This window comes from Pogoniulus pusillus, chromosome 27 (genome assembly GCF_015220805.1).
Source record: "Pogoniulus pusillus isolate bPogPus1 chromosome 27, bPogPus1.pri, whole genome shotgun sequence".
In the NCBI taxonomy this organism is placed as follows: domain Eukaryota; kingdom Metazoa; phylum Chordata; class Aves; order Piciformes; family Lybiidae; genus Pogoniulus; species Pogoniulus pusillus.
In genome coordinates, this window is record NC_087290.1 from 15,071,418 (window position 1) to 15,096,735 (window position 25,318).

General features: G+C 42.9%; 1 protein-coding gene across 1 annotated transcript; it reads right to left on the reverse strand.

The window, feature by feature from the left end:
• Positions 1-3,053: 3,053 nt before the first annotated feature.
• SAMM50 (SAMM50 sorting and assembly machinery component) lies at positions 3,054-25,023 on the reverse strand. Its single transcript, XM_064166048.1, has 15 exons — positions 24,899-25,023; positions 22,244-22,354; positions 20,667-20,768; positions 19,339-19,426; positions 17,734-17,840; positions 15,759-15,889; positions 14,911-14,998; positions 14,250-14,378; positions 12,992-13,063; positions 11,576-11,662; positions 9,016-9,086; positions 7,745-7,812; positions 6,788-6,934; positions 4,016-4,157; positions 3,054-3,259 (listed from the first exon to the last, which is right to left on the reverse strand). The coding sequence occupies exons 1-15, from the start codon at positions 24,917-24,919 to the stop codon at positions 3,214-3,216; spliced, it is 1,410 nt and encodes a 469-aa protein (XP_064022118.1). The 5' UTR covers positions 24,920-25,023; the 3' UTR covers positions 3,054-3,213.
• Between the last annotated feature and the right edge of the window lie 295 nt (positions 25,024-25,318).

The following is a 25,318-nucleotide window of genomic DNA, read 5'->3' on the forward strand; positions in this document are numbered from 1 at the left end:
CCCTTTGCCCCACTGTTAGTTAATTTTTCTCCCTGCAAATACTTGATCTTTAAACCTCACAGCAAGATAAGCCTGCCTTGTGTTTGCCCACAAAGGCAATGAGGATGGCAATTTTCACTGGTAGAGCTTCTTTGGAAGAGTTAAGTGCTATGCCCTGGAGCAGGATTCTGCCCATGAGAGGCATTTACACTGGTGAGTGAGTCATGGATTCTGAGATCAATACCACTTACACATCTGCAGCTCCTGGAAATTATTTCAAGCCATACCTAATGAAAGTTTTGTGTTGATTTCCTGTTCTCACCTGTGCCCAATAGTGAAGTGGATCAGTGTACCAAAAGCTTTATTGATTCTACTTTGCTCAGATACCTCCACTTCAACTACTACACGTTTTTCTAGAGAATATTTCAAGCCTTGGAGTTGTTAATGAGATGCATACCCAGTTTGCCATCCAGATTCACATACAGTAAGGACACACGCCTCTTTTCATGCAGTTCTGCATACCCCAACCCAGCTGCCACACTCCTTCAGTGCCAGCTTTGCCACTCAAACATGTTACAGCACTTAGCAGCAGTAGTACCAGTACTTGAGCAGTGAAAAGATGCACCATTTCTTAAACTCTTTAACTCGCATGCAGCTCCTCCAGCTTTTTGGAGGAGCACTCTCAAAATCTTCAGAGTGGAACTTATATGAGCTACAAGAACTGAAAGAGCAATACGAGCTCTGATGGTAAAATCAACTCCCACATAGCAAGTGCACCAAGACAACTATTAGGCTCACAGCACAACAGCCCCTGCAGTTCTTTCTGCAGTGTAAGTTACCATTATAATCAATGCTGCAGGAAATACAAGTAGGAGGAAAAGGTAATTTAAAAATGGAGTAGCCTTCGTTATGCTAAGGATGTACTTAGAAGGGCATTGATTGCTTAAATTGCCCATTTAAGTTAAGGTTATTACCTGTTTTTGCAAAATGGAATGACTAGCAAGGATGTCAGCTGCATTCCTCTGGCACAGGCCAAAGATGATACTGCACACATGCAAGCTTCATGCTCCACGCATCAAAAATAACCTGAACCCATGAAGAATCATAAAATGGCTTCTGTTGGAAAAGACCTTTAAGGTCATTGAGTCTGGTGCTAAACCATATCCCTCAACACCACATCCCTGTGCCTTTTAAACACCTCCAGCCATGGGGATGAAGTCAACCACCTCACAGGAGAGCTGATCCCAGTGTTTGAGCACACTTCCAGTCAACTTACACGTCCCCTGGAGCAACTTGAAGCTGCTTCCTCTTGTCCTATCCCACGTTACTAGAGAGAAAAGACAAACACCCACCTCACTTGAACCTCCTTCCAGGGAGCTGTATAGAGCCAGGAGGTCTCCCCTCGTTTTTCTTCTCTAGGCTAAACAAGCTCAGTGCCCTGAGCCAGTCCTCACAAGACCTCCAGACCCTTCCCTAGCTTTGTTGCCCTTCCCTAGACACACTTCAGCCCCTCAGTGTCTCTCTCTGCCCCATTCTATTACAGTAATAACTTCCTGGTTACCAAATGCAAGAAAAATGTCTTTTGTGGGGTTGGGGGGATTGGTTTTGGTGGTTTTCTGTTTTTTTTTTTTAATTGGTTGGGTTGTTCGTTCAGGGGTTTTTCTTAAGGCAGAAATACACCACTTAATAGAAGTAAATCAGTACAAGCAGTTACATATTCAGTTTAACCAAAAAGCTTTTTAGCAGGCTGATGTTTACTTCTGTAGGCCTGCTCAACTCAGGAAGATTATGACACCTTCTAAAATGCCCAACCTAGGGCTCTCCCTTGTAATACTGAAACAGAATCATAGAATCAACCAGGTTGGAAGAGACCTCCAAGATCATCCAGTCCAACCTAGCACCCAGCCCGAGCCAGTCAACTAGACCATGGCACTAAGTGCCTCATCCACGCGTCTCTTGAACACCTCCAGGGATGGTGACTCCACCACCTCCCTGGGCAGCCCATTCCAATGCCAATCACTCTCTCTGCCAACAACTTCCTCCTAACATCCAGCCTAGACTTCCCCCGGCACAACTTGAGACTGTGTCCCCTTGTTCTGTTGCTGGTTGTCTGGGAGAAGAGACCAACCCCACCTGGCTACAACCTCCCTTCAGGTGGTTGTAGACAGCAATGAGGTCACTCCGAGCCTCCTCTTCTCCAGGCTAAACTAGAGCAGCCTGTACTGTGCACAACAGAAGTTCTTAAGGCAACAGGATACATCTAATTTACCAAAATGTTCAAAATAAAACTTTGAACTCCCAGGAGAAAATCCTAACAGCATTTTGGTATGTAAACATTCCCATTATTTTGTTTTTTAATGTCAAAATGCAGATAGTGCTGGTGAAAAACTAGTAACAGTTGTTGACATTCTTAACATAGTGTCAAGTTTTATCTCATAACAAGGCAAGAACATGAAAAAGCCTTTGTTGAAGATGCATTTGCTACAGCATCTGGTAGCTACACACACACTGAAAAAAGCTTTTTGTATTAAATTTTGGAATTTGAAATAAACCTGACTTCTGTCAGCCACAGTTTCCTGTTTTGAACATCAATGAAGCTGTTGCTGCAATTTTTTAAGAAGAGAAAGATTTTTAGTCTAATGGAGCTTGGCAAAACAAGGCAGAGCAGATTCCAGCCTTTGGATCTTAGGAAGTGAGTTATCAACATAAACAGACTTTGTTATGGTATTACAGCAACAGGTACCAGTGCTAAAGCTCATAGAAGTTGATGACAGAGAAAAACATGTTGTCCTTTAATTGCCACTCCAGTCATACTCACACTTGGTTGTCTGTGAGACTTGTGGTTGGAAGAGTGAAGGCTGTGCAGGTCAATGAGAACTATAATCTGGGGGGTTGGACTTATCTAGAGGTCCCTTCCAACCCCTAACATCCTGTGATAATCATATGAATTGTATCCAAAATCCAGTTTTTGACACAAATGACTAATACTTTATGAAACAAATAATAACTAAAAGAGTAACTCAAATCCTACAAACAATCCTCCATCTCCAACAAGAATCAGAGTACAATAAACCTTTAGAGAACAACTCTTTAATGTAGTTTTCGGTGGAATCTGAGAGGTAAATCACTCAGATGTAGTTCAAGGGAAAAAAGTTAGACCACCTCAAGCTATTTTATAGCCTTGATTTCAAATACAGAGCACAATGTCATATATTGATGTAAAACGTTTGTGAATCATAGAAACCTTATTCCTGCTCCAAACTGAACACCATCACATATCCTGAAAAGAAAGAAGCAAACAATGTAAGTGATGTATAAGCTACTGGTAAAATAAATTCTCCCTAGCTCCACATTCCCAAGGTTTCCAGTCTTTAGAAAGTTACAATTAATATTTAAGCTGACAATGGGGGTTTTCTTGCCAGCCTGTCAGCCAGAGGAGTATTTCTCATCTGCAAAATAAAGTCCATCACTTTCAAATTGCTATTATTCATTCATGTGTCATAAATGACAAGGAGAAATACAGTCCAGCTCCTCTGCAAAATACAGAGCATCTCACACAATACTCACAGGCAAGAACACATTCCCTGAAGCTTTATTGTGTACTCTACTATTTGCTTGATGTAAGATAATTGGTTGCTAACAAATTAATTTTTGTCCCTCTGTCTATAAACTTGTCTTCATATTTCAAGCAAAGACACTGAACTCAGTATTAATCCAATCACTTGGTTTTGGCAGACGTAAGCAAAACCCTGCAAGCTGTTTGAAGGATCATTTTCCCCACAGAAATTAAACCTGCTACACAGCTATTCACACATTTCCACAACTGATTTCGAGTTCAATGAACTTTGAAACTTTAGAAAGAAATTCTTAAGCTAAGAACTACTGCAAAACCAGCACAAATAAAGCAAGCTGAAGGGAGAGCAACAAGTGCTGAAAAATCTCTGCCGTTTTGTTGATTCTGTGCCAGTACAAAGGCAAAACAAGAGAGAATCTTTAAAATCAGTTACTGCTGAAGAAATGAGTGTTAAAGACAAACCTGTCACCAGACTGTACTCCCAGGGGAAAACAGTAGTTGAGCTCTAGTCTGGCAATGTTTCCAAGTCGGAGCACTATTCCGGTACCGTAAGACCATCGGATACACTCTGCCAGTTTCTGCAGGTGAGCTCTGGGACCATCGCCTGAAAGCAAGAGAGCAGGAGGTGAAGACTCAAAGCAGACTGTTAGGGTGGTCAGAGGCTAACTGGACTTTCAGAGCTAGAATACAGACTACTTAGGAGCACATCCTGTAGATTCATAATTGATTTACTGCCCACAACTCCCATAAATGCCAAGTAGCTTGGACCCAAAGCAGAATACTTTTGGATGCATTTCTGGCCAATCCTCATTTCTCACTCTAAGATACCTACTTGCACGAATCTGGCAATGGGTACTAAAGACTTAAGTATCTTTAGTGGGTCTCTACAAGCTACAGTTGATTAATCTACTTTCCAATTATGCATAAATGTCTCACTCCTGTAAGGAGGACTCTTCTCTTTCACCAAGTGAGGCAGACATCACAAGGTCACAGGATGTTAGAGGTTGGAAGGGAGCTCCATAGATCATCAAGTCCAACCCCCTGCCAGAGCAGGACCATAGATTCTAGCTCAGATTGCACAGGAATGCATCCAGAGAGGTCTTGAAAGTCTCTAGAGAACCTGTTCCAGTGCTCTGTGAGCAGTAAAGAAGCTCTTCCTCACGTTGAGATGGAACCTTCCATGCTGCACTTTATACTCATTGCCCCTGTCCTGTTACAGGACACAACTGAAAAGAGTTTGTCCCCTCCCTCTCAACGCTCAGCCCAGACTACCTGTTGATCAGATTACCTTCCCCTGAAGCTACCTGAACATATGCTGTATCAAACATCAAGTATCAGTATGTCCCTGTGGTAGTTTGAAGCAAGCTGGAATGTTTTGGTAACAGAACTAGATAATGGGCAGTGAAATGAAAAACAATTGATGTCAACTTCTCTCACAGTTACGCTGAGAACTCTGGGAAGAAGAAAGACTTTTTCTCCATTTTGTTTCTCACTCTTGCTTTTGCCTTAGACCTGGTCACATCTCATTAACCCTGCTCCTACTAACCTTGCTCCCTAACCTCTTGGCTGCACCTCTTTTCTTCCTGAGAACTGGGGTAAGGTTGAGAGGGCTGGGGGGAGGTGTTGGGGTGGTTTGAGAGCCCCTCCTGGGGACTCAGGTTTCTGGGAGGGGAGTTGTGCTTTTGTATTGTTTATCCTTTGTATATTTCTGTATATAATTGTATATAACTGTATATATTGTAAATAGCTGCTTGTAAATTCTGCTAGCTGTAAATAAATTGCTTCATCTATATTCCCAGGGTCCGTCTGAGTTAGCTGGGGCAAATACAAAGTGTGGGAGGGGCGGGGTAACCCCCAAACCATCACATTTTTTATTTGGCGCCCAACGTGGGGCTAGATATTTCAGTGAGTGGAAATTAGCTCTGGGAATTAAGATGAAGCTAATCAAGCAGCTATTGTATTTGGTTGGTGCATTGCTCTGGTCTGGTTTTGTTTACTTGGCATTTAATTGGATAAAAGCTCAGATTGTTGCTTATTTCATTGATCTGGCTTATAATAAGGCTAAAGCTAAGCTTTCAAACATGTTCTGGAGCTGGGGTGATTTTATTCTTGGTTATGCTGGTTTTAGTGTCACTGAGAATATTACTAGTGATATTACAAGAGTTTTTGTCAATAATGTTACAATCAATCGAGAGTCTGCTTTATCTACTGCTCTCATGAGGGTCATCCAGCCCCAAACTGAAATGCCAAATGTGATGGTTTGGGGGTTACCCCGCCCCTCCCACACTTTGTATTTGCCCCAGCTAACTCAGACGGACCCTGGGAATATAGATGAAGCAATTTATTTACAGCTAGCAGAATTTACAAGCAGCTATTTACAATATATACAGTTATATACAATTATATACAGAAATATACAAAGGATAAACAATACAAAAGCACAACTCCCCTCCCAGAAACCTGAGTCCCCAGGAGGGGCTCTCAAACCACCCCAACACCTCCCCCCAGCCCTCTCAACCTTACCCCAGTTCTCAGGAAGAAAAGAGGTGCAGCCAAGAGGTTAGGGAGCAAGGTTAGTAGGAGCAGGGTTAATGAGATGTGACCAGGTCTAAGGCAAAAGCAAGAGTGAGAAACAAAATGGAGAAAAAGTCTTTCTTCTTCCCAGAGTTCTCAGCGTAACTGTGAGAGAAGTTGACATCAATTGTTTTTCATTTCACTGCCCATTATCTAGTTCTGTTACCAAAACATTCCAGCTTGCTTCAAACTACCACAGTCCCAGATCTGATTGAAATGATACTGGAAAGTCATACACAAGTGCACTGAAATATACCTTGAAAGAAGTTTGGAATGAAAGGAAAAAAACCCCACACCAGTCAGGTCAGCTAGCACAGCTTCATCCACACTGTAATGCCACTAATTCTTCACTCAGTTCATCTCAGTAAACATCAGAATCCCACTAAAAGACCATCTTCCAATCTCCCTTCAGAATGGTGTAAGATAACAGAGGTTAACTCCCAGACCAATTCACTTAGCTCTTTTTCCTGAAGTTGTGCTAGAAGAATTGCTGCCAGTCTGTCAAACACACATGGTCATAGCAGCAGCTTTTTGCCAGAAACCAAAACACAGGCAGTAAACGAACTGCTTCTGAGTAAAGACACAGAACAACTCTCCTTCTCGCTTTCATACATGGAGAGAAGCAGAGGTTTTGCTGTATGCACTTCTAACAAGTCTTACCATAGTTAAGATTGCAGAGGTTGCCAGCATTAAGGAAGAAATGCGTTCGGAAAAGGTCTCCAAACCCTCCCTGGCCTGGCCGGAAAGGGAGAGGGGTGTAGAGATGCAAGCCACCAGCCCAGTAGGCTTCTCCTCCCAGGTAATCACCTATGGAGGTAAAATGTTGGAATAAAGCATTTCCCGTGGCATATATTAAAAGAACCAGTTGTTTAAGGTACAAGAACACATCCTCAAGTTAGCTTACGCTGCACTTCTACCTGTTACAACTCTATCCACTTGCCTCTAGCACTCTGCAGCCTCACTAGCTGTAGCACTTACACAGTTCTTTACACCTTCCAAAGGACGTGCCCTTAGTTCACTCCATTCCCTCACCACAACAGCCCGAGGCAAGCAGCTACTTGTGGTTCAGAAACTATCTTCTCAATGTCTCTGAAATAATTGCCTTCCTTTTAAAAACGGGAAACTGCTACAACTGAACAATTAGCATTCAAACATCCCCAATCTGTTGGTAATGGCAAGTCAGCAGCAGAGCGAAGACTGGAACTGAGGAAGCGCCTGGTTTTCAAAGCACCTTGGTTGAGCAGATTACCTTCCCCTGAAGCTAACTGAAGATAAGCTGTCTCAAACAGATTTAATGTGACTGTTGCTATGTGGTACCAGCTACTGGGCACTTTTTCAGCTGGAAGGTAGGTTGCTTTGAAGTGACATACAGGAGGTATGCAAGTCTGAACATAGGCTTGGTTTACAAAATGAGCTTAAGGCTTAACTAAGCACTGCTGGGCTTTATTTCACTGTGAACTAACACAAAAAGATCAAAGACCCAAGTTTTCTCTGGTTCAAAATGCAGAATGAGTGCAATTATTTTTAAGCTATATAGGGCTTAAGGACAAAATCTGACTCTGTTACCCTCTAAGACTCTAAGTATTGTCAGAGGAATGAGATTTGAAAGCTTCATACCTTCGCTCTGGGGCCCAATGCTGTACATACTGAATCCACGCACACTTGTTGGTCCTCCAAGGTAAAACCTAGTGAAGGCAGGCAAATTTAATTCAATGCTTTTGAAATATCTCTGTTCAAAAGATCATCTAGACATGCTTGCAACAATGGTTTTCAGAGTTACAGGTAGCTTTGTAACAGATTTAGTAAAGTGCATTTAAGGTAGTACAAGAAATGACATCTACATCTGAATCTTGATGTATTTGGCCAAAAGGAATAGATGGAAGTAATAAACCCCACAAAAAAACACTTAGAGAGATCAAAATAGAAGGATCTCCAGCACTGAAGAATCAGAATACTATCTGACTGGGTTTGTTGTAATTTGAAGTTGACATTTATTTTTTATAGTAAATAAATCTAAGTCTAAATGGTTTCTGCTTGTGATCTTGAAAACACAAGTGTTAGAGGGTAAAGTTGTCTAAAAAGTCAACCTGGTTACAACATGGTTTTGCTTCCCTCAACTCAAGAGAGATGTTGAGGTGCTGGAACATGTCCAGAGAAGGGTGATGAAGCTGGTGAAAGGCCTGAACACAAACCCTATGAGGAGAGGCTGTGGGAGCTGGGGTTGTTTAGCCTGGAAAAGAGGAGGCTCAGTGGGGACCTCATTGCTGTCTACAACTACCTGAAGGGAGGTTGTAGCCAGGTGGGGTTGGTCTCTTCTCCCAGACAACCAGCAGCAGAACAAGGGGACACAGTCTCAAGTTGTGCCAGGGGAAGTATAAGCTGGATGTTAGGAGGAAGTTCTTCCTAGAGAGAGTGACTGGCATTGGAATGGGCTGCCCAGGGAGGTGGTGGAGTCACCGTCCCTGGAGGTGTTCAGGAAAAGACTGGATGAGGCACTTCTTGCCATGGTCTGGTTGACTGGATAGGGCTGGGTGCTAGGTTGGACTGGATGATCTTGGAGGTCTCCTTCAACCTGGCTGATTCTATGATTCTACAAGCACCTACAGTGTTACCTAAACCTTACAGAACATTGTGCAGATGGTAAATGCCACTCTGCAACCACACATTTTGGCTGGGAGAGCTACTACACAACAAATTCTCAATTTATACTACTCCAACACAAAGCTCACAACCAGAAAGTGTGGCTCTGACTACTGATGCAGCTAAAGCTAACTAGAAACACACTGTTCTCCTCAAAACCAGAACTCACTTCTAATGCAGGAGTTTTCTTTATATATTATCTGTGTTGATTGAAAGAAACAACCAAGAATCATATAGAAGAACCTTGCCTGTCAGCTATACTGGATGGCTTGTCTCCAATAGGTACCAGTATTCCACCCCAAAGTGATGCTGAGAAAACCTTTGGAGAGAAAAAGAGAAGCTGTTTATGAATACACATGACTTAATTTTGCTAAAACTGGTACAATTATTATTTGTCTGTAAGTTAGCCTTATCATTAAATGAAACCACCTTCTGCAATCCACTGTGTGGACCTCAAACACACATACAGCTCTGCTGCTTACCTACACAGTAACTCTTAGCAGCCAAATCACTGGAATGAACACCTGTAATCATTTGTTTGCTGCCTGTGTACATAGTATAAGTATTACATCCAGACAGTGAGATGAATAATGTCTCTAATTTTACAGCACACTCTTGCTACGTTCTGCACTGGGAGTCCCCAAAAGCCTCCCCTGCCATTATCAGATGTTCCCTCATCAGGCAGTGCCCTCTTGTGGCTGCACAACACACTGCATACGCAAAAGCCAGTTGTACACAAGGCTACATTCATCAACGCTAGGCGACATAAAATGATGTACACCATGTGATGAGATCCACTTCACTTTCACTCACATTAGGGGCATACAAGCAGCCATGGGAAAGAGCCAAGTCCTCTTTGCATAGCCATAAAGCCATTAAATTACTTCATAGGAGAGCACACTGCCTTTCTCAGCTGAAAGTCAGCAACAATGTGAGGTGTACTCATCAGGCAGTGTCTCTTCTTCCACATGCAAGGTGCAAATATGATAATAAAAATGGTTATAACAGCCTTAAAAAGCCCTTCTGTGTTAACCTCACTGCTCTAATCCAAGAGCTTCATTGCACTGAGTCACCTCCAAGTAACAAGCATGAAGCAGCAGGCACACAGATCCTTACAGCATCATTTCAGGAGTATCTACAGAAGTAGCTTTGAGTTTTTCAGTTGTACTGTTGGTGTAATACTCTTCAGTATCCTAAAATTTCTCCATTAGCCTAGTACTTCTTAAAAGGCTATCAAGAGACAAAGATCTCAATCCTTTCCTTGGTTTGGTTAGGTGATTTTAATTTTTTTTAGTATATTTGGATGCAAGTTTGTAAATCATGGCAGTGAAGTTGTTGTTTAATTCCCCATACAGCTACAAGACCAATCCTCCACTCAGCTAAGACACAAGAACTTACTGCACATCTCCATATGGTAAAGAATTTCTTCCTAAAGATAGACAGATTATTTCTAGAATATATTTTTTCCCTGTGAGGGTGGCAGAACCCTGGAACAGGCTGCCCAGGGACGTTGTGGAGTCTCTCTCTCTGGAGATATTCAAGACCTACCTGGACATGTTCCTGTGTGATCTGGTATAGCTGACCCTGCTCTGGCAGGGGGGTGGGACTGGATGAGCTTTCAAGGTACCTTCCAGCCCCTGACATTCTGTGATATTGAAATTCTTATTTCACTAAGTAGAAAAACTATTTCCACTTAATACTAGGTCTATGCTGTTAAAACTGCCTCAATCTTAGTACCTCTGTGTTCTGCCAAGAAGCTGAAGTGCATTAAACATGACTTTGGATTGTAGTTATCCAGTGTTGTTTCCTCTGGAGCAGCCTAGTTGGTATACACAAGAACTGCTCTGCCAACCAAACCAGAACTTTTAAGTGATGATGATGATACAGGAATTGGTTTCAAAACCACACAGGGACTCCAAACTTATGTACTAATGTAGGCACCACACCATAAAATCTGTGATGTCTTCTGCCTATGGCCTGGGCAGACAGGGATCTCAGACAAACCTCTCATGGTAACCTGTGTCTTTCTTACTGGAACTTAGATTGCTCACTATGCAAAAAACCTTGCAGTTGTCTCACCACAGTGCTAAGCCTGCAGTCATCTCATTCTTTCCCAATAACTGTACATAGAATTACATGCTGTGATATCAAAATTAGCAGTCATATGGTCATAATTTACAATGACAAATGAAAACTAAACCTAGATTAGTCAGAATATTCATAGCCATGTGGAAGAGACAGAATCAAGACTGCAGTAAGTTTCTGGAGAAAAAAAAAAATCACTCTTAAGAAAGATGGCAAAGAACAGACATGTGCTGGATGTTGGGAGGAAGTTCTTCACAGAGTGATTGGCACTGGAATGGGCTGCCCAGGGAGGTGGTGGAGTCACCATCCCTGGAGGTGTTCAAGAAAAGCCTGGATGAGGCACTTAGTGCCATGGTCTAGTTGACTGGCTCGGGCTGGGTGCTAGGTTGGACTGGATGAGCTTAGAGGTCTCTTCCAACCTGGTTGATTCTATGATTCTACATGCCCAACACTGCTTCTGAAAGGAAAACAGTTCATGTGGTTAACTTTCAAACAAGTAGCTCTTCCCAAAATGCCCACTTCAGGTGACTGCACATGGCAAGAAGACTGGGTTAAAAATAAAGAGTGTTTCATGTTCATAAAACCAAATCAAGGTATCTACACCCTCCCATCTTTCACTTCCATAACCTTTTTCAAAGTTGGAAAAACTAAATCTCAAGACACAGATTGAATAACCTCATTTGTTATCTCAGATCAATGAATGAAGCCTTTCAAAATCCTTACCGAATCCCAGAGCAGCTGCTTATTCAACTGAAATTCAAAATCCTCCTTCAGAAAGCTCACATCTCCACCTGTATAGCCAGCCAACTCCTGCCAAGACAGAAATTTATCCAAGTTGTAATGGATATTACAAGCTTCTTCCTTCTAAAAAGTTTGTCATGTCTGCAGGAGCAGTGTTTCAGTAGAAGAGGTAAGGATAAGCTGGTATGAAGAGACAACTGAATTTGAAACCAATGCAAAAGCCATGCATGACCATCAGAACAATGAACTGCATTTTTCTCTTCCATGTATTAAGCCAAGCTATGGCTTCCTAAGCCTTTTGGTAAGTGATGGCAAAATAGAATGGAGCTGCTAAACTCAGCAGCTAAAAATCACATCTCTTGTTGTATTTACCTAGACCTGAGAAGATTTACTTTGTGCTAAAGTGAGGCTGAAGAACCAGACAGCCCCTTGCATAACACCAGTGCTAGCTGAAAATAACTCTGAATTATAACCACCTTTTCACTCAGAAACAGAATAGTTCAATGCTGCTTACAGGCACACTGGCACTTCTAGTTCCAATGTGGTTGAGGCTACAGGGTTAAAAATTTTCTGGGGACTAGAAGATAGTTATTCAATCCCATAATGATTCTGCTATCTCCTTATAAACTCACAACAAGGTCAGTTCGTTCTCCTTTCCTCCTCCTCCTGCCCTGTGTGTGTGGCAGGAGCCACTTTATTGGGAAGAACATTGAAGCAGTAGGCCTCCAGAGGCTTGTTTAAGCCTCTTTGGGTGGCAGAGGCACTGGGGTGTATTAGATTTAGTTTTTGGGATGGGGGAAAATTCAAAGGGGTTTGCCAGGGATGCGGTAATTGCTTTATAATGTCTGTCTCTGTATTTCTTTCTCCAAATATAATTCTGTATTTTTGCTCCAATTTCATTTGAGAGTTTAATTTCTGTCAGCTATCTTTAAAAACTACAACACAATGACATCCCAAAGCACTGCAGAACAGAATGCTTCTGAAGCATTAACCCCTATAGCAGAAAGCCAGCTTTTCTCTAAGCTCTGTAAGCAACAGGAGTGCAAGCCATTTTCTGTACCAAAATGATGCATCTGTATGCTCTTGGCAATTTTTACCTACCCTATTTTTTATTGTAAGACTTACAAACTTCTTAAGTTAGCAACAAGACCACAGCCTGGCAGGCTTACATTAGATTTAGCAAACAAGGCCCAATATCTACTGTAAAGGGTGAATAGTGTCAGGGATAATGTAACTCAGCTCACTAATATTTCAAGCTCATAGTGAGATAAAATGGCTCTGCTTTTTGATCTTTGGTATACAAACAAGAATGAAAAATTACTAATTAGATAAATAAAGCCTTAGTCAAACACTCTGAGAGATGAAATCCAGTAACAGTACAAGATGATTGAACACTACCTGATTGATTTTCAGCAAAGCACCTCGTCTCGGCAAAATGGAAGAGTTCCGGGAATCAATAACCATAGCATGCTGAAAAGCATCAAACAGTTACTGTTAGGTTCTGCCATCTGCTGAACAGCACAGGGAGGACACTTCTATTTCCCCCCAAAAAGCTCTGTATGCAGTGAAAGACAGGCAGAGCGCTGGCCAAAGCTCTGTGGATCTGAGAGTCATGTATCTCCATGAAAGCCACATCAAATACACACCACCCCCCTTTTTGGCCATGGTACACACAAGAAATCACCAATTTTGTGACAGTAACCTACAATTTGTAATCTAGAAGTTAAAGATGGGCTGCTAGTTTGAGGTGTCCCAGGTTTCCTTAAGAAGACCACAGAGTCAAAGTCCCATCCCAGGGGACGGACTTGGCTGTCCCAGGATACTGTAACACTGTTATTCTATTCTGCTTTCCGGTATCACAGCTTATAAGGCAGTGCCTGGCTGATACTGCTCTCTTCTCCCTGCCTCTCCCTCCTTCACTTCCCTCTGTGGGCAGAGCGTGTCCCTCCTTACCTCATGGTCTGTGTGTGGGAGATGGCTTTGAGCTGGCAGGGAATTTTGAGGTGCCTCATGCAGCCTGCCGAGGCTTTGTAGGCCTAAACTAGAGAGCGCAGTTCTGGCCTATTCTCAGGCTTGCTGAGGATGGAAGGGGTGGAAGATTCTAGATGGATTTAGTCCAATAGATTTGGCTTAGCTTGAGGATGTATTCGTTCTACCTGACTGCCTCTTACATATATGCACTAGTAAACAGAATCTCCCTTTAAACTTCCAATCAGTGTGCTGTCTCTTCATTCTTACTCTACAAAAGGAATAATGATCGCTTCTGTCCTCCAGTTCTGGGTAGCTCATGGCCTCAAAAGTGATGGAAAACTGGTATGGGAAAAAATATCAGAAAGGGCACAGTGACTGCAGGATGAGAAATCTGCTGATCCTGTCTTCACTGCAAAACAGTTCTGCAAAAAGAGGTGGCAGAGGGAGGCTCTGCAGAAAGAACAAGGTAGCCCAAGTGACAGTGAAAATGCACCAGTCAGCTAGGAGAATGTGTTCTCGTTGGCCCTCCTGGATGACTGTGTGAATGACAAACAGTGAAAGAGGTCTGAAGTAAATCTCATTAGCTAGCAAAACAAAAAGCTCATACTAAGGCAGAAACTATCATTCAGAAGTATTAAGTGACTTTAAATAATGTGCCTTAAAAATTATGAGGAAAAAGGCTTACAGAGAGAGAAGATTTAAGAGAGTGTCCACTTTCTTCTCGAACAGAGAAGGATGCTGTTCTAGCAAGGCAGCCAAGCTCTCGCCACACACCTTCCCACTTCAGCGTGTGATTGGTCTTCCAGATGGGAAACTGCAAAGAAAGAATTAAGACATGAAAAAAAACAACTAAAAAACCAAAATAAACATTTCCCTGAGAAATCCTGCTCTCTACACTTCACTTATACACGAGTCTGTGCTTCTGATTTCCAAACTTCTGAGATCAGAGAGAAACCCTTTTTCAGTTCTGTGTAACGCTAATGCCGCTACAGACAAGAATGTTTCTTCAAACAGGAGCACACTGCTTAATCCAACCCAAATGAAAAAGTATCTTGCAGTGAGCTCATACAGTGAGCAGTCAATCAGTTGCTTCTCTGAAATGATACATTAAAACATTACACATTGGGAAAAACACCAGATGAGTATGTTCATGTGGCCAAAAGACGACTGAATTCTAACACAAAGACTAGGAGGTATTTCTCTCTGTTTGAAAACTGCTGACTCCTTCCAAATGAGGACAAGTTAGCCTTGAACACAAGTGTTTCAACCAAAACAAGTGAACCAAATGTTTGCAAAAGCCAGATGTGACCTGTATGAAGTAGAAATGAAGCTTGGGCTCCACTTACATTAAATTCTGTGGAAATTCCTCTATCAGTCTCACGAAGAGAGCTCCAAGGAAACTGCCCAGTTACTTTATAGAGGTTAACTGAAAAACTGAAACACAGCATTACTGGTAGGTTTGCAGGGAAACTATTTCAATACATATAATTAAACTATTTAATTATATATAATTACATATGTTATTATATATAATCACACCAAATGTAAGAAACCAGCCCTCCTACATTAACAGACCATCAAAGAAATAAAAGTAACTCTCAGAGGAAGATCTGATTGTTTCATATTGCTTCATTAAATTAAGATAGGAAATCCCACCCCCCAAATTAAAATTTACCAGACCAGCTCAGACTGAGCAGAAGTAAGACAAAGCTGTATTTCACAGCAAAACTAAATTTACAAGCATATATACACAATATATTTACATGTATTTACAATTACATACAATTTGGAAGTAATACAGAAACCAAATCTTACCCACCCTGGACAAAGAAAAAGCTCAGAAGGGGCCAAGGCCACCTTCTCTCTCCCCAGATAGAAAACCAACAAGATCTCAGGTGTAATCTGGTCAGTTGAGGTTAGGATTCAGTGTGGGAGTCAGAGAGGAGCAAAGGAACAGCAAACAGAGCCTGTGCCCGGAAGCCAGGAGAAGGAAATAGGTACAAAATGCCAATACATGAACCATTAGCAAACCAATGCATCACACAGACTTTAGCATAACTGTTCCTTTACAACCAGTGATCTAATTTAGTTAGATTCTGCACTGAGCTTTCAGGAAAGTCCCAATTTCGCTTACTGGTGTTTTCCACTAAGCCTTAAACTACCACAAAGCAGTACTCCAAAAGGCAGCTCCTACTTTCTTTCAAACTTTCCAGGCTGTGGTTTGAAGAATGACAGGCCGTATGAAGTCTCCTTTGTTCCGTAGGAAAACTGGAAGGTTACCTTTTCTGCACGCCCAAAGAGATTTGGGAACTTAAGCCCAAGTACCTACAGACAGTAGTTAAAAAACCCAAAACAACAAACAACAACTTAGTATTTTATACAGTTTGCTGCCTTGCATCTTAATCACATGCTGAAGACAAGCATAACTACCATGAGAATGAGAAACAAAGACATGAAAAACAGCTGTAACTGGATGTGATTTTAAGGGCAATCTCTTTGTACTAGCAGCGAAGGCCATCACAATAGCACAAATTAGAGTTAATCATTCAACTTTTATTGCTGTCCAGTAGCTGCAGACTAAATCTGCATTCTCACTGTATCATCAGTATTGCTATTATTTCAAGCCAAGTTTCCCAGTCAGTCTGAAATTCCAGGGGAATAAGTCTTTGGCACAATAAGCAGCAGGAAGCAGCTGCATGCTTTGCAGCTGATCATCAGGAAACTACCTGCCAGGCAGCAGTCATCAAAACCACTGCAATAAGGCTAGGGAAAATGATCAATCCAGAGCCACCTCCCTGTATTAGTTTTGAGTAGGAAGACACTTTCACAGCCAGTGCTGGTGGCAGTACAACAAACTGTCACAATTCTCCAGAAGCTAGTTAAACACTTCTGCCAGCTTAGACACAAATTTCTTGTCTCCCTTTGGTAGCTCTTGGCCCTTTGGCAGAAGGGATGAAGCAGGTTTCCTTCAAGCACAGCCACCACCAGGGTTTCTCTGCTGGTGTGTGTTCTATTTTAAAATAATGTTAAAAAGCTACCAAATCCTGATTGCCTTTGGCTAACACCTGTTGGAAGCATGTTAGTCACTGCAACTTTGTGCTGTCAGCTGCTGAGCAATTATCCACCTAATCAGTAAAGGCTATTAGCATGAAATATTAGCTCAGATGAGTTTAAAGGATTAGAATAAACATCAAATCTATCCAACACTATAGAAACAGTTTCTGCTGCCAATATCAGTGTGTACATACTTCTATAGTATTCAAGTGGTTTACTTCTCTGTAGCAAATTCAAACCAAATAGAAAGGTACAAAAAGAGAAACCTAAGCAGCTTTCAGAGGCACTATGACCAGCAAGTAGATTCTCTATGGATTTCATTCAAGCCACAACACCCTGGACACTGCTCTCAGCAGCAGAGCTGCACATGCAGCTCTCAACCCACTGAGCTCCTCTTCTCCCTGCACTTGCAAAACGCCATCACCTGAGTCATGCAGTATCTTATACAGGTTAAAAATATCCCTAAGTAGAAAAGGATGAATCCCTTGATCTGGATTATCCACCAGCCCCAGACACAGCTGCACTGTGCACATGAGAAAGCAGAACAGGTGCAGGAACAAGCACCTGAACACAATTTACTTACACCAGCACTTCTTTTAACAAAGAAGGACAGCACAGCTGCTACTTTTGGTGTCAAGGGGTAAATATTTTAATCTGATTCCACAGCTTGGTTCTGGAAAACCTTACATTTTACAGCACAGAACAACTGTGCTAAAACAGTGGAAAATCAAGAACAGATTCTCCAACAAATATAAAGCATTTTGATTGAGAAGAAAACACTTTAAATACATCTCATAGAAATTAAATGCCAGACTGCTTACTAATATCCCTAGAACATAGTGTCTTAAATATTACCAAGAAATAATTTATGTTCATTTTAATACTTAAGAAGAACATACTGAGTTAGAAGCTACAGCATACCTCTCTGGCTCAAAACAGGCTTTTGCTGGATGAAAGCCTGACTAATACAAAGACTCTTTAGAGACAAAAGGTCTTGCAAAGCCTTAGTAAAGCTGGATCAAGAGAATAATTTGGGATCAACAAATTCTTTGCTAGGTTTGAAACATGAAAGGAAGAAGAATATCAGAACAATAATTGCTTTAAATAATGCATACCATACTGCCTTCATTGTTGCCAACCATAGTATTATAGCTTCCAGTTAGTCTTCTCAATTCTGTTACCTCAAAGGTTACATCTAAACCATTTGGAAGGGCATCATCTCCTACACAAATAAATGCATGTTATCTCTCAAGGCCTATATAAAATCCCCACAAACAGAAGATGATTTGAATTATGTGAAAACTGGTTGGTTTTAATTAGCATCAAAGTCCAGACCACACATAAAAATGGCTTGAGAAAGAGACATCATTTGGGTAAGAGTGCAGAGTGTGGTTCAACCATAGTAGGGCTTTCATCATCAACACAAAAATGAAGGCATTGTAACATTTGCTTGTTACCTGCTCACTAAAAACAAAGCTGTACACAAAGGCTTACATTAGAACAAACAGAAATTGAAGTGGTTCAGTCATGGCAAGAACACCACCATCACTAAGGCAGAGCTCTCAATGGGTAACTGCTGAACACTACCAGTTCCCTCAGGACTCCAGCTACAGCAGCTCTCCCAAAACATAGCTGTCAAAGGTACCTAATTCTGCCTGAAGGAAATGAGAGCCCCAATCCATCACCTGTGGGACTGCATTGCACTTCCCTCTCAGTAACAACATTTCTCTGCTGAGGACACCAACAAGTTTGAAAAGCAACTGCCAGCTCAGGAACACCAAGTGAGCCTTACTGTGAAACCTGCAGGCATTCATCTGGCCCATAGATAACATAAGGCAATTTTTAATCGGAAGCAGTGATACAGTTACAAGTCTTTTCTTAAGCACCAAGTTTCCGTGATATAATGTCATGTAATGTGTAATACATGGAGATACAGGATGCATTTTTAAGCTTTTCCTCAACTGTCCTTCTGAAACTTTGGATTAAGAGATGTATACTGCAATTATTTTGGCAGTGGAAATTTACTCTTTTTACAAGTGTCTAAGTAGCATTTATATATATACTATTTATATAAGGACATATGCAAATACACCTTCTTCATAAGAACCACAGAATTATGAATCATTTCAGTTGGAAAAGCTCTTCAATATCAAGTTCAATCATTATCCTACCACCAAGTCTGGTGCTAAACCACATCCTTTAGCACCACAATCTCGCTCTCTCAAACACCTCCAGGCACAGGGATTCAACCAACCTCACTGGGGAGCCTGATCCAGTGTTTGAGAATCTTTTCAGTCAAGAAGTTTCTTCTAATAGCAAATCTAAACCCACCCTGGTGTAACATAGGCAATTGCTTGTTAGTAGGGAGAGCAACCCCAACTCACTTCAAGCCCCTTTCAGGGAGTTGTAGAGAGCAAGGAGGCCTCTCCTTGGCATCTTTTTTTCCAGACTGAATAAAAGCCAGTCCTCTCAGCTGCTCCTCACAAAACCAGCTCTCCAGACCCTTTATCTGCTTTGCTGCCCTTCTCTGGACCCACTAATGAGCACAGACACTTACATTTGTATATATACACCACAGCTCCAAGCACATCTAAAACATATAAAGCTACACAAAAGACAAAAAACGTCCAACCTATTTCACAAGGAAATAGACATGGTAAGTATGCACATGTCTCTGTGTGTCTGAGAAAACAGGTGAGGGTTGATGAGGCAATACATACCCTGACAGGTGTCAATCAGAACGTCTACCTGTCTAAAGATTCCCAGGCGAAGCAAATTTTCACGAGCTTCATGTGACTTCCTCATCACCTACAGAATGAGAGAAGTAGCTCAGCCATAAAATCATAGTTGAAAGGGCCCTCTGAAGCTCATCTAGTCCATTTGAGTCTGTTTACCAAAACATAACTGGGATAAAGCAGTTAAAGGTTAAAGCATAAAATATTCAGGGATTTTGTACATAAAGACACATATCTGCACCTTCAAAACAGACCACTTCAATGTGTACAGATATAAATCCAGTTCAGTTTCTACCCTCCTAATTCTTGCAATACTCAAACCAATTATTCAAATAGGTTTCAGTAGTTAAATCTTATTTAGCTGTTTACAGGGCTCATGCTTTTGGCAAAAAACCCAAACACCTTAAACCTGCTTAAATTCAAACTAATTTACAGGTCTAATTGCCAGCCATACTTCACAAGTATTGTAACCTAAAAGTGCAAGGATATACAGCCAAACTCACACTTTGATCCACTGTGGAGACAGGCAATGCTTATAATGGGCAGAGATCAAACACTTTATCTTAAGCAAATCACAGAATCAGTCAGGATTGAAAGGGACCAAAAGGATCATCTATTTCTAACCCTGATCAGGCTGGCCACAGCCTCATCCTGCCTGGCCTTAAACATCTCCAGGGATGGGGCCTCAACCACTTCCCTGGGCAACCCATTCCAGCCTCTCACCACTCTCATGCTCAACAACTTCCTTCTCATGTCCAGGCTGAATCTCCCCACCTCCAGCTTTGCTCCATTCCTCCTAGTCCTGTCACTACCTGATAGCCTAAAAAGTCCCTCCCCAGCTTTTCTGTAGGCCCCCTTCAGATACTGGAAGGCCACAAGGAGGTCACTTGGGAGCCTCCTCTTCTCCAGACTGAACAGCCCCAACTCTTTCAGTCTGTCCTCACAGGAGAGCTGCTCCAGCCCTCTGAGCATCCTCATGGCATCTCCACTCCTGAACTGGATGCAGTACTCCAGGTGATGTCTCACCAGGGCAGAGTAATTAAAACACAGTTAGTAATTGTTAAATGGGAAGACTGAGGCCAAAAAAAAGAAATCTGGGAATAGTCTGCCACATCACAACATCTTTGAACATCAAAAAATATAATATCTGCCAATATTTCATGTTAAATTTGGCTTCTGTATCAGAAGATGAGAATCATCACAGAACTTGAAAAGCTGCCCCATTTCTGAAGGGTGCAGCCCAAAGCAGGAAAAAAGAGAGAAAACTGTAACCTGACATTTTAAACAGTAGGTCTGGTACTTGCAGTACTCACATCAATGAGATTTTTAGCCTTGAAGACATCAGCAATTTCATACATGATAATGTCATCTTTGGTCCTCCCAAGTCCATCAAAGTGCACATGCTGAACCACCACCTAAGCAGGATAGATGTTTAAACACAAACACTGAATTCGCATCTAGTAATGGGTATCCAATACTACTGTTCAAGTGGAAAACCCCTGAAAATTCCAAGGCTAGTTACTACTAAACTACATTATCTAAAATCCTGGGAAGTTGTTACTGCAACATAAAAACTGAAGGAAAAAAAGAACTCTAACACCAAAGCCAATATTTGCTATAGTAGAAGAGTTTTAACTGCTGCATGGACAAATAAATGACTGCAGAAATCACACTGAGGTATTAGGATGCATAAGACAAAAGAAGTGGTTACTTGTGTTCACCTTTTTCTTGTATCAGCTACACATAAGCAAAGAGTTAAAAGAAAAAGCAAAGAAAGCCATAAATATTTAAACTCCATTAACATTCAGAGAGTTGGGAGACTTGGTTGGGAACAACCTTTAAGATGATTGAGTCCAACTGTTACCTAACTCTACCAAGTCTGGGGCTAAACCACGTTCTGCAGGATCACATCTGTGCCTTTTAAACTTCTCCAGTGGTGTCTGAAAAGCCACTACTACTGGAGCAGTGTGTGTTAAAATGCATACTGAGACCCCCAGCACCACGATGTTCTGTATTTTCTTTGTATCATTCAGATAATTTACATCTTATTATAGAGTGACCTGAGATAATTTTTAACTGGAAAAATCACAACACACTCCAGATTAGCTGGCACAAATGGAACACTGTGATGATATTTCCCTTACTTCCCCGATCTCCCTTGCTTGTCCAGTGTATTGCAATTTTAGAGCTATGCTTCAAAACCCCACAGCTGTAAATGCTTCACATATTCCTATACAACAAAACAGTGGAACAAGAGCAACCTGGCATTACTGCAAGTTGCTTGGAAAAGAACTTAGCAGAATAAACATATAATGAACCAAATAAAAATGTTGTCATCAGCTTTCTGGTCAGGATGACTCTGAATAGCATAAGAGAAAGGAAAACTTTACTAACAGATAACATAATGTATGGTATCTCACCCCGACAGCACGGCTCAATACACCATGGGCCACGACAGATGTGGTCTTATGTACCAAAGAAGAAGAAAAGCTACCATACTCTGCTGAAGTTAGTATTTCCCTCAGTAATAGAATTCACTTGGTGACACTTTACCCTAATCTGGCTAATAAAGCACTCTAAGAGATTAGAAGCAAACTAAGCAACTGTCCTTAAGCTGTGCTGCAGAAGCAACAATCTTTTATGAGAAAAGAAGAGAAAGCAGCCTCCAGAAACAGGTCTGTTAGCTCAAAGTTGAATTTCAGTAACAACAACTGTGGCAGGGTAAAAAAGAACAGGAACTAGACAACATCAGATTAAATTCATAGCACTAAATGCAACTCCTTCACATCTCAAATCATAGTTCAGAAAGTTTCCTTCAGAAAAGGAAGCAAGCAAGAACAACAAGCCATTTCTCTTAAGGAAAAAATGAGGATGCAGTTCAGTTACTTACATCTTTGTTTTCAAGGATTTCCTGCTTGGCCTCAGGTTCAACTTCAACCAGTTCAGCTTCCTCTCCCAAGGCACCAAAGTCTGGCCCAGCCATTGGAAGAGGTTCCAAACTCTGCAGCCATAGAAGAAAAATGGACATGCATTTGAGAGTTATGGCTTCTGCAAAGGAAATCAACTACAGCTCTTGGCACTCTGCTCATCAGATCCTAAGGGGAAAAAAGGCAAGAGAGAGCTAAACTGAGAGAAATTATGAGCACGTTTGTTAGTTATCTGCTTGCTGAATCCTTTAATGGAAATAACTTTCACCTTGAATGCTTTCTCAAAAAATAACCTTCCTTTTAAGTCATGTTTCCTGTGTTACATATGAATTCTACCTTCTTCAACACATACATCTAGAAAATAGCAGGGTGTCAATACCTGATTTGGGGAGGAGTGTAAATGTTGAGCAATTTAAAGGAGAAAAAACACAGAAGTTGTATTCAGTGTGTCACTTGGCTTTACACAGACATATATGCTTCTCTATTTTAATATTTCTTTCTAAAGTAACCTTCCAAGCAATGCTTCGAGAACTTGAGATCCTATCTACCAGAGTTAAAACATTTGAATCAAAATGGTTTCCACCCCAGCACTGCTTTATTTACTATACCTGAAAGAGTCCTAAAATACTATTTTATCAGAGGAGAACAGATTCATGCTTGAGTGAATAAAGGGTTACCCACAAAAGCTGAGGTCAAGATTGGATAACTCAGTAAATCTACTTTTAGTCTTAAGACACTAATACAGCATTTGCTGCATTATTTAAGGACAGCTGTTTTGCTGGAATAGCAAATTGCTGTCAGAGATCAGAATCACCTTAAACAACTATAGAATCTTCTTCTTTCACTCCCAGTAATTTTCAAGCAAGCATGAAATGCTTTGCATCCACACAACATTGTGAGTTTCTATTACAGAGAGACACAAAAGCCAAGAAGAGAATAAAGAAGAAACAGAAATTAAAATAGCCACAGTAATTAGATACTCTGGAGCCTTACAAGCCCCCTGCAGCTGTTCCTCAGGCTAAATGCTATGTAAAAGCCTGCTGGTTTTCAACAGGCTCACACAACAGAGGTGTCCTACCTAGGCTCTTGTGAAATCACTCAGACCATTCTTAGCCCTCCCACTAAGTCAGTCGCTCATTAATCATACCTGAATTATCTACACCACAGTTTTATGGACCCCTGTGCAGGCTTCCCATGGGTGCTTTAAGGAGAAGGCACTTTAAATCAACCCTCAGATAGTACCGCACCAGATGGACCTAACATTTGCTCTGCGATTCCTCTGCCTCACAGTGCACAGCAGCGCTGACCTCTCAGCACCACGCAGATACTCTTACAGTTTAACTCTGTCCTAAGCTTTGTCTCACATGGCCCTTGCACTTTTCCATCAGACTGCCTGAGAGCAGACTGACCACCTAGGATATCCTGAGAGATGCTTCCCTAATCTGTGCTCGAAGCGTGGAGAATTCATGGCCTTTCCAAAGTATTCCAGATCCCATGCAGCCATACCCTTGGAAATTATTTTCTGATGGTTAGGACACAGCTTTTGCCTGTCACCATTGTAATCTGTTATCCAGTCGTAATCATAGAATCACAGAACGCCAGGGGCTGGAAGGGACCTCGAAAGATCATCTGGCCCAGCCCCCCCACCACAGCAGGATCCCCCAGAGCAGATCCCGCTGGAGCACGTCCGGACAGGTCTTGCCTATCTCCAAAGAGGGAGACTCCACAGCCTCCCTGGGCAGCCTGTTCTAGCGCTGTCACCCTCCCAGGGAAAAAACCTCTTCCTCAGGTTCACATGGAACCTCCTATGCAACTTCCACCCACTGCCCCATGTCCTGTCACTGGGCATCACAAGGAGGTTGGCTCCATCCTCCTGGCACTCACCCCTCACGTATTTATAACCGCTAGTGAGGTCACCTCTCAGTCTCCTCCTCTCTAAGCTAAAAGGCCCCAGAATAAACACCTCAACCTTTACGTTTCTTCTCGAAGCGTCTTTTCAGGAGGACTTCAGGTGCTCCAGCCCTGTGGGGCACACCTTTCGGCAGCGCCGCTGCGCACCGGGGCAGCGCAAACCTGAACGCTCCGTTTCTCACCGTGCCCGCTTTCTCTCCGCTCTGGGCGGCTGCTTTTGCACCGCCTTCCTTTACTCAGCCTGGCTCTTACGGCAAGGTCAACCTCGGCTGCCACCATAAAGGAAGCAAAGGTCCGTGAGAGGAAAGTAGCGCTCCTCGCTGCAGCAGGGAAGCGGCAGCCGAGCCCGGCCCAGGCGCCGACCCTGGCGCCTACCGGCGAAGCCCCAAGCAAGCCTGCGTCGAGACGGGCCCGGCTGCCTGAACCTGCCTCCAACCGGGCGTGCGCGGAGCCCGGCAAGCAAGGCGGGGCACGGCACCGCACAACGGCCCGACACTGATCTCGGTCCCACCGTGGGTGCACCGCGCTTTACCCGCCCGAGGAGCACGGCCGGCCCTCGGCCCCCTCCCCGTGCTTGCTGTGAAGGTCGCCGACTGCTCCCCGCAGCGACCTTCGGGAGAGGCCTAGAGCAGGGGCGAGGGCCAGGCGCGGCGCCCGAAGCGCCCTCGGGCGGGCCTTTGCCCGCTGCCCGGCGGCGCGGCGCTTACCCGTGCGTGCACGGTGCCCATGGCGGCAAGGCGGCGGCGGGCCGGGCGGCTGCGGCTACTGAGGGCCGCGGCACGGAGCAGCCATGCCACACCGCCCCGCCCCGGCTCCCATTGGCCGCCGGAGCGGGAAGAGGCGGGGCGGCGCTCACGCTCTCCGGCTGCGACGGCGCTGCAGCGGCGCATGCGCGGGCAGGAGCCGGCAGCGGAGCGCGGTGCGGAGCGCGGTGCGGAGCGCAGCGGCGGTGCGGAGCCGGGAGCCGGGGCGCTCTCAGCGGCAGCCTCTCGAGCAACCGATGTTGGGAGCCTGTTGGACTTGAGGGAGCAGGAGCGGCGCCTCTTGTCGGACAGGCAACAGGGAACTTCTAAACTGACACCAGACTTCCTGGTTGAAATGACTTAGTACAGTTACTCAGCGTGTAG

What these genes read in the sequence shown, in the direction of transcription:
- SAMM50 (XM_064166048.1), bottom strand. Translation starts at nt 24,919, where the DNA reads ATGGGCACCGTGCACGCACGG. An exon ending in CTTTGCTGAAAATCAATCAG is followed by an intron (nt 11,663 to 12,991) that starts GTAGTGTTCAAT and finishes CTGTCTTGGCAG; the next exon opens with GAGTTGGCTGGCTATACAGG. An exon ending in CCATCCAGTATAGCTGACAG is followed by an intron (nt 7,813 to 9,015) that starts GCAAGGTTCTTC and finishes TGCCTTCACTAG; the next exon opens with GTTTTACCTTGGAGGACCAA.